Source organism: Drosophila albomicans, chromosome 2R (assembly GCF_009650485.2).
Source record: "Drosophila albomicans strain 15112-1751.03 chromosome 2R, ASM965048v2, whole genome shotgun sequence".
In the NCBI taxonomy this organism is placed as follows: domain Eukaryota; kingdom Metazoa; phylum Arthropoda; class Insecta; order Diptera; family Drosophilidae; genus Drosophila; species Drosophila albomicans.
Window position 1 is genome coordinate 21,987,564 of NC_047631.2, and position 10,357 is coordinate 21,997,920.

The 10,357-nt window shown below is 37.8% G+C and overlaps 1 protein-coding gene across 1 annotated transcript; it reads left to right on the forward strand.

The window, feature by feature from the left end:
- Window positions 1-1,333: 1,333 nt before the first annotated feature.
- Window positions 1,334-2,275, forward strand: LOC117574364 (probable palmitoyltransferase ZDHHC24). The gene has a single exon (XM_034258198.1). It carries the CDS (start codon window positions 1,334-1,336, stop codon window positions 2,273-2,275), a length of 942 nt encoding a protein of 313 aa, XP_034114089.1.
- Window positions 2,276-10,357: the final 8,082 nt, after the last annotated feature.

Here is a 10,357-nt window from a genome sequence, read left to right on the forward strand (position 1 = left end):
CCTCTTTTTTGACTCTTGCCGTGCTCTAACTGGCCTCATATTGTTGTTTGCCTCGGCATCTGTTTCTGTTTATATTTCGAAAACAAGCATCAAGCTGCACATTTTATTATACCCTATATGCCATAAAATGCTTAACAAAGGGTATAACTTGAAAGAGCCTTTTACCAACGAAGCTGCAAATAATAGGCTCTTCATGTCCATAATCATCTCTTTATATTTTTTTACTGCCCAAGGCATTTTAAGTTCACATAGAATTTATACTTTGCAAATCGCACTTAACATAAAAAGCTTAACGAGCAATCTTTTCAGCTATTTGCAGGGTATCTTTTAAGTGAACAAACTCTGCTAGACAACTTAGATTTGTTTCCTTTTCAGAAGCTAATGTAGAACAACAGGCAGCTGCCATTTCTACTGCTGAAGCATTTGCATATGCATATCATGTGCTCTGTGGTTCATTGTTTTCCATGCGGTTCACCTATTTTGCAATTTGAAATGAGACGTGTGTGTTTTTATTTTAATGAAATTGTTAATTTAAATTTAAAAAATATACTGAGAACTAAGTCTTTATTCTATACTTATCATTCAATTATTTTGTAGATTTAAAAAACATTTATAAGAAACATTTAATTTAAAACAACTTTCAACGTTCAACTGAAAGTGCAAAAAATGACTTTTATTAATTTGTTTAAAAATTGTTAATTTATTCTCTATTCTATTCTATCCTCTATTCGATACTTATCATTTAATTATTTTGAAGATTTCAAAAACATTTATAAGAAACATTTATAAAGCAACTTTTTCGGTTCAACTGCAAGTGCAAAAAATGTTTGATATTTTATGGAAATTGTTAATTTAAATTTTAAAAAATACTGAACACTAACTCTCTTTAATATATTAAATTTTTCTTCATTTGTTTAATTTGAAGTTGTATACAATATTTCGACTTTTCAAAAGAAGTAATTTCACCTTTTTTTTTCAAATGAAAGAACATAAATTAAATTTGCTTTATTTTTAAGGAACTCGCAAATTTATATTTAAAAAAATACTGAAACCTAACTCTCTTTTCTATATTTTCCGATCCATTTGCATAATTTGAATTTTTAAAAAACATTTCGACTTTTCTAAGAAAGTAATTTAATTTTAAGCGGCTTTTTCTTTTCAACTGAAAGCACATAAATCTAATTTCGATTAGTTTGCCATTTAGACTGATGCGATTATCAGAAGCCATCAAATGAACCCTTCGAATTCAGTCAGTTTATTCAAATCAAATTAAACAACTTAAACAAATAGTCACAATCCGTCTACAATTCTTTCTCCATTCTCGAACCAAAGAATGGTTAAATTTCATGTATTACTCAGACGATGTTTGCGTCAAGTCTTCATCTCATCAGAGGCATTCGTATTGCGTTGCATCAAACATCATCGCCGGAAGATTGTCTATTCACTGCATCCAATCTCGGCCATCGTATTGCTGCTCGTTGTGGGACTCTACACATGGTATGAACTGCACTTTATCTTGCCGGAATTGTGTCAGAGGAATGACAAGTTCTATAAAGTGAATTGTGTACTGGCCATCTACATGCTGCACAATATCCTTGGCAATTTGATTTGTTGCTGGCACACGGATACGAGTTTTTTAGCTGTGGCCAAGGCGCGCCAACAGCCACTCGCCTCGGAGGCACATCTGTGGCATCTGTGCACCCACTGTCAAATGTTGGTGCCACCGCGCGCGTGGCACTGTCGACTGTGCAACACGTGCATGCTGAAGCGGGATCATCATTGCAATATTACGGCCAACTGCATTGGTCATGCCAATCAACGCTACTTTATCGCCTTGCTCGCCCATCTGACGCTCGGCAATTTGTTTGTGTTCGCCTACAACTTTGCGTACGTCTTCAAAATTCGTCTGCCCGTCTTCAGTGATCCGCTCATCTTCTTGGGCGTCGATCCGGTGAAATTGCTCGATTCATTCAAAGAAGATCCCAATTGGTTAATTATCAACGGAGCTGTGCTCAAAATAAGTGTCTTCAGCTTGGCTTTTGTTGCCTCCCAGCTGGGTTTTCAGTTGTATATGATCAGTAGGGGAAGTTGCATGTATTACTTTCAGGATCGCAGCTACGATTTGGGTTTCTGGAGCAACTGGCGTTTGGTGCTCGGCAAACGCATGTTCTGGACTTGGCTATCGCCGCTCATCAGCAGCCCTCAGGCCAGTGATGGCACCCAGTGGATGGTTACTGCGCACAAAGAGCCCAAAGAGTCCAAGAAGCCAGCATAAAACCCAGTCACGTGACTTCTTCTCATTCCATTCATTGAATTACATTTGCAGAATAAATACATATTCAATACAATTGTACGTTTGCAACCCAAAATCAGGTTTAACGCTTCATTTAATCAGGCGATTTCCATTCTTATTGCCAGCACTAATTACAAGCAACCCAACCACCAAGGACAATTCGCTGATAACATTGGTTAGGGTAAGTAAAGTATTAGCCAACTGCCTGGAAATGGGATAATATTCATTACAAAGCAGTGTGAATAAGAGTGTTGGAACTTCGTCTTAGATTTGGACACTTGTAATAGGCCGCTTGTCGTAGCTAAGCCTAAAAGTATGCAACATTTTTTTTCTTATTTTTCTGTACACATACATATTTATACCTATTATTTATTATATTATTTATTTATATGTTTATTGTCCTAGTTAATTTGTATTATTTAATTTGTTTAGTTGTATAAAATAATTTGTAATCTGAGAAAATGGTACTCAATGTCTTGTCATGTTTTGTGCTGAGAAGCGGAACTTTATTTACAATTGAGACTGAAAGCTCCAAAAATAGCGCCATCTATTGGTGGACCACGATACCTGCAAGCATGAATTGCTAGATCAGCTGATCGTGTTAAGTCCAGACCAAAATAGACAAGCGATTACCTTTTTGAGTAGGATTAATTGTCAAATTTCCGAAAAAAAAGGTTTTTGTTGTTGGTTTTGGTTGGAAGAAATGGTTAGCAGGTTATGTGCAGAACCTGAAAAAAATAGTGGAAAAGTGCATGTGCTTTAATAGAAAAAAAAGTACATCAGTGAAGTGGTTGGTGTAGTCAGATGCATAAAACGTACTTTGCACCTTGCCGTCCACTTGTAGCTGTTTGTCCACTATAGGAATTTGCCAACTGGCGTAAATAAACCAAGTGCCGTTTTCCAGATTAGGATTCGGCACTTCGTCATAAATTATAATAACCCAATCCTAATTTATATAATAACCCAGTGTGTAAATTATAATAACCAAGTGGTAGAATTTTAAATTAATTTAAAATGAAACTTCAACACACACAACTGCTTGATTAACGGCCAACCACCAAAAGCTCCAAGTCGCAGCTGTGCTGGACACATCAGCTGTCTGGGCCACGCAATCATATGAGCTGTTGCTAGCTGCAGACGCTCATTGAGCACAGGAGAATTGCTTCCCAGCAGGTGGTGTTTCTACTGCAAAACACCTGCGTCCGGCAGCCTTGCGATCTCCGTTGGCTATTTGCTCCGCACTTGTGGTGGCATCGAGGCCGAGTATCTGCGTCACCCAGGAGGAAGGCGAACGGCTGACTAACCGCTTATTTTTTTTTTTTTTGTTTGTTTATTAATGTTAATTTACATTATGTTGTTTAACTATGCATCAATAAGTGATAGTCCATCAATGTTGTAAGTGTAATATGATGTGGCGAGAAAGTTGAACCAACAACTTTTCTGGGTCCTTCATACTACAAGTACCACTGTACTATTGTATAAAATAGAAATGGCAATTATTTAAGAATGCATGTAAGGCAACCCCTATAGGCAAATTATCTTTGTAAAATTGAATTTAGTTATAAAAATTAATGTTTTTGTATTGCCTGAAAAGCATGTAAAACCATACTTGCATACATTTGTATGTATGCATGTTTGTTTTGATCGACGCTACCGGTCATAGCAGTCAGCTTTCATGCAGGCGCAAAAGCTCGCAATTATTATTATTCCCCACAGATACACCACAGACAGGCACCAACACAAGGAAAGATCTTTCTGCGTGGGAGTCTCTAATGTATGTAAGTCTGTTTCACTCTAACTAATTAATAATACATGAGCTATAGCTAAAGCTTCCCTTTTGCTGGTGGTCCATCGGACCATAGCGCTGCTACAGCTGTCTGCAGTCCCAGCGGTCAGTGACCTTGCGAGACTGGCAATAGCAAAACATTTCACTGAGTGACAGCCATCAGCTGATCCTCAATTTTACTTGCATCTAGTGTTTGCCTATATTCGGTGTGATGGTCTAACATTGCATTCCTAAATGAACCAAAACTAGTTCATTTTAGCTCATTTTTTCCTTCTCTTAATTTATTCAACATTTAAAGGCAAAAATAATTATTTATATTATAATTATGCTAGATCATATTTTATATTTATAGGTTAATTATTTTTAGTTTTTCTTTATTTATTCTTTTTTTTTTTTTTTTGCCTTATTTAATTAATTCCGCCTCATACACACTTAATATGTTTGTCCGTTAAATTATTTATTTATTTATTTTTCTTGTCATTTCGTTTGTAATGTTAAAATTCAAATCACTTTTCTTATATGTTAATAAATTAAGTATGTCCGCTTAATTGTTCACTTTTATTTGGAACCATGCCTAACGAAGCAGGAGTAGGTTAGCCGAACCACTTCTTTTAGGGATCCTGCCAACTTTTTAGTTTTTGGCATTTGAATGCAGGATCACGGTAGGGTGGGCGTCTGCACACAATAACAGCTGTGTTGCGTTAGAGAGTGGCTCCGTCTTCTTTGTTAACCTACCTTCCTCTCCTTCCCTTTCTCTTCTCTTTCACTATTGTTTCATGTAACCTTCCCATTGCACTCCTTCTCTGTTTTCCCATATGTACGCGAATTTTAAATGTATTATTGTTATAAGTGGTGCGTCCTATTAGTTGGCCCTTTCCTTGAACCCCATGCTATCTGAGCAAAGCCCGGAGAAGCCAGCGCGTACGCCACACTAGTAAACCTTCCACCAGCACCCGACGAATACTACTCTAGTGATTCGTTACAGATATAATTATAATTCAATAATATATTTTGGCGCCCAATCGTGTGGCCTGTTTTTTGGATAGAATCTAAACATGGCCTTTAAAAATATTATATATGCTCTAGAATCAATAACATCTAGTGATTCAAGTCTTTTTGTTGTCCTTATCCATATTTGTGTACTGGGTTAGTCTCTTTGTGTCTGTGTTGTTATCGAGGAAGTAATACCTCATAAGACCAGGGCAAAAGAACTTAATCAAGACGGTAGTGGTTGACGTTTTCGAAAATAATAGCTTTAACATGGCTTTATACTCAAACGATCAAACTGTCTACTGTCATTTATATGCTGTCGTATTTCTTTAGGTGTAGAGCTTACTTTGAAAAAGTTCGTGGACCAGATCTGCCTCTTGCGGTAAGCAAAACACCTAATGAAAACGATGGAAATAAATTAGTACTACAAAATTAATTCAGCAATGGACAACTAAATTCATTGACTGGGGTTGCATAGTCCCGTGGTGGCGCAAGTCAGCTTAATGTGTTTAGTATTGTTTATTGTCCGTCTTCATCAATCATAAAAGTTTAAAATGTAATATTACTAATTAGGCGATCTATTATCGACCGAGTATGGTTTGCATGCGCTATTACGCTATACTGGGTTTTGAAATAATTGCTCTTAAAGTTGGTATTATTAACATGAAGGAGCTTTATGAATGCTTATATTTTCCCCAATTTCTGTTCTTCCCTTTTAGTGGCTGTTAAGGCATTCACATTTCAATTAGTGTTTGAAACGGATCGTGGCTCAGAGCTGCTTTCTCGTCATACTAATTGAAGGTATGCTTATCTAGCATCTAGTCCTATCCATTCAGGTGGGTTAATTAGAAAATATGGAGGCTAACTTACACTCTGTGAAGTTTTGCATGGTTTCCAAATATCTTATGAATCGTGTTTGATTATCAGTTTTGTTGAAATTTGCATTTGTATTATTATTTATTTATCTATTTAGTTGTTCAGTTATTTTTGTGTGTTAATTATTATTTGGTATTTGTTTATTTATTTATTTATTTCATTTTTCTCTTATTTATTTAAATCTTTATTTATTTATATATTATTTTTTCCCATTATTATTATTTATTTATACAGTTGTTTGTAGAAAAATTTTTTTTTCCTTCATTAGCAGAAATTCTGAAGATTAGGTCTTACATATCATGCCAGGTCCAATAATTCAAGGTGAAACCATTTGTTGTGTTTGCACTCAGGAGGTCGAACATCCTGCTCAATTGTTAGCTACAAGGTGCAATCATTATTTTCACCACGCCTGCTTTAATACTCGCACTGACAATAGGAATTTGTGTCCAGTTTGCCGAACTGTGTTAACAAGATCTTCTGTGAATCTTGCTGAAGAATTGGAAGCAGCCAGTTCAAGTGCAAATATGAGAACTAGAGGGCAAGCGAAAGCCGCGGCGACGGTCGCATCTGCAAATCCCAATGTAGAAAATTCTACTGATATTGGTAGCAGATCTAGCTCGCAGCCAAGGCAGCCGACGCTAAGTCCACAAGCTCCGCAACCGGTTGTAGTCCAGACTCCAATAGCTCAGCCAGTGGCAAGTGCTATGGGTCAAGAGATACAACAGACAATTGCGGCTGCGATATCAGCAGCATTAGTACAGCAGACGCAGATACTATCGCAGGTGATGGAAAATGGTTTTCAGAGATTAGTTCAGCAACAGCTAGCTGTCAATTCTGAACCAATTCAATCTATTCCAAGACCTTCTCCACCAAGTCCACAGCATCAAAGCTTTGAAGAGTTGTTTGGATTACCAAATCGGCTAGAAACGAATCCGTTGGTAAATCCGAGAGCGCCGCAAGTTGGTGCCAACTCTTCGCCATTAGGTTCTCAATTGAGTAATACTCTACGACCCGACAGGATTAGTCAGATAATTGCTAATTGGAAACTAAGATATTCTGGACACTCGTCTATGTCTATAGAAGATTTTCTCTATCGAGTAGAGTCATTGACTCGACAAACTCTGGACGGAGACTTTGAGTTGCTAGCAAGATATGCGAGTAACTTGTTTGATGGTAGAGGGAGTGAATTTTTCTGGAGGTACCACAAAAGTGTGACAGAAGTTCGTTGGGCAGACTTATGCAAGGCATTGAAAAATCAGTTTACGGATGGCAGAACTGATTGGGAGATTCGAACAGCTATTTCGCAACGAAAGCAGAAAGCCAACGAGTCGTTCGATCAGTTCTACGAAGCCATTGTGGCATTAGTAGATTGTTTGAACAGCCCAATGAGTGAGCAGTCCATACTGGAGGTCTTGCGAGCCAATTTGCTCTCGGATATTCAGCACGAATTATTATATGTGCCAATATTCAGCGTTGAGCAGTTGCGTCACACTGTTCGTACGCGAGAGAGGTTTTTGAAAACTATTTCAATGCCATCAACCGTTCCCAGGGGTTTACCGAGACGGCATGTAAGTGAAGTCACGGTTCAAGCCACAATGGACGAAGAGGATGATGTTGAAGAATCAGAGAATCTGGAGGTAGATGCTCTAACACTTTCTTGTTGGAATTGTGGGAAAAGTGGTCATAGATACCAAGATTGTGTAGCCGTACGTAAAGTATTTTGTTATGGTTGTGGTAAGCGTGACACTTATCGACCCAGTTGCACGAAGTGTGCAATTCCAACTAGACCTGTAGGTGCGTGCACCGTTAACAAGTGCACGCAAACAAGTCTCAAAGGGTACCAACCCCGAGTATGTGAAGATAACAGTTTATCCAACATAGTTTCTGAAATTCAAATAAACCCGGCCAGATCTATTAGTTCGGATGTAGAGAATGTTTGCAATTCAGGTGTTCGCAATAAACAGCGGAAGGGGAATTGCATAATAAGCAATAAGGAGGAAAAGAGAGCTGTATTAGCGTCAATAGTAGACATCACTGGTGATCCTCGTCCTTATGCCCAAGTCAAGATGCTAGGCAAAACGATAACTGGGTTAATGGACACTGGCGCTAGTATTAACTGCATTGGTGGGAAGTTAGCTGAGGAAATACTAGCAAACAACACCGAATATACGCAACTATTGTCATCGGTGAAAACTGCTGATGGAAATAGGCAGCGAATTTGTGGGAAGTTGAGTGTTCCTGTCCAATTTAAGGGCAAGATACAAGCACAACGATTTTATATCGTACCGACTTTGTCGCAAGATGTATATTTGGGTATTGAGTTTTGGAGAGATTTCAAGCTATTGCCAATATGTTTGATGCACCCGGCTGACACTGACAGCATTGCCTCAATTACCTTTGACCATTCGCAGCAACTCGAGTTGACATCGGAGCAACAAACAGAACTGGCAAATTTCATGCGAAGGACCTTAAGCAATAATAGTGTATCTTCGCACCAGTGCTATTAAGCTACCTCCAAGCGGGTATCCCACTTTGTCGTTACAACGACTAAGTGTGATTTTGCCAGGGGGATGTGTAATAGGCCGCTTGTCGTAGCTAAGCCTAAAAGTATGCAACATTTTTTTTCTTATTTTTCTGTACACATACATATTTATACCTATTATTTATTATATTATTTATTTATATGTTTATTGTCCTAGTTAATTTGTATTATTTAATTTGTTTAGTTGTATAAAATAATTTGTAATCTGAGAAAATGGTACTCAATGTCTTGTCATGTTTTGTGCTGAGAAGCGGAGCTTTATTTACAATTGAGACTGAAAGCTCCAAAAATAGCGCCATCTATTGGTGGACCACGATACCTGCAAGCATGAATTGCTAGATCAGCTGATCGTGTTAAGTCCAGACCAAAATAGACAAGCGATTACCTTTTTGAGTAGGATTAATTGTCAAATTTCCGAAAAAAAAGGTTTTTGTTGTTGGTTTTGGTTGGAAGAAATGGTTAGCAGGTTATGTGCAGAACCTGAAAAAAATAGTGGAAAAGTGCATGTGCTTTAATAGAAAAAAAAGTACATCAGTGAAGTGGTTGGTGTAGTCAGATGCATAAAACGTACTTTGCACCTTGCCGTCCACTTGTAGCTGTTTGTCCACTATAGGAATTTGCCAACTGGCGTAAATAAACCAAGTGCCGTTTTCCAGATTAGGATTCGGCACTTCGTCATAAATTATAATAACCCAATCCTAATTTATATAATAACCCAGTGTGTAAATTATAATAACCAAGTGGTAGAATTTTAAATTAATTTAAAATGAAACTTCAACACACACAACTGCTTGATTAACGGCCAACCACCAAAAGCTCCAAGTCGCAGCTGTGCTGGACACATCAGCTGTCTGGGCCACGCAATCATATGAGCTGTTGCTAGCTGCAGACGCTCATTGAGCACAGGAGAATTGCTTCCCAGCAGGTGGTGTTTCTACTGCAAAACACCTGCGTCCGGCAGCCTTGCGATCTCCGTTGGCTATTTGCTCCGCACTTGTGGTGGCATCGAGGCCGAGTATCTGCGTCACCCAGGAGGAAGGCGAACGGCTGACTAACCGCTTATTTTTTTTTTTTTTTTTTTTTGTTTGTTTATTAATGTTAATTTACATTATGTTGTTTAACTATGCATCAATAAGTGATAGTCCATCAATGTTGTAAGTGTAATATGATGTGGCGAGAAAGTTGAACCAACAACTTTTCTGGGTCCTTCATACTACAAGTACCACTGTACTATTGTATAAAATAGAAATGGCAATTATTTAAGAATGCATGTAAGGCAACCCCTATAGGCAAATTATCTTTGTAAAATTGAATTTAGTTATAAAAATTAATGTTTTTGTATTGCCTGAAAAGCATGTAAAACCATACTTGCATACATTTGTATGTATGCATGTTTGTTTTGATCGACGCTACCGGTCATAGCAGTCAGCTTTCATGCAGGCGCAAAAGCTCGCAATTATTATTATTCCCCACAGATACACCACAGACAGGCACCAACACAAGGAAAGATCTTTCTGCGTGGGAGTCTCTAATGTATGTAAGTCTGTTTCACTCTTACTAATTAATAATACATGAGCTATAGCTAAAGCTTCCCTTTTGCTGGTGGTCCATCGGACCATAGCGCTGCTACAGCTGTCTGCAGTCCCAGCGGTCAGTGACCTTGCGAGACTGGCAATAGCAAAACATTTCACTGAGTGACAGCCATCAGCTGATCCTCAATTTTACTTGCATCTAGTGTTTGCCTATATTCGGTGTGATGGTCTAACATTGCATTCCTAAATGAACCAAAACTAGTTCATTTTAGCTCATTTTTTCCTTCTCTTAATTTATTCAACATTTAAAGGCAAAAATAATTATTTATATTATAATT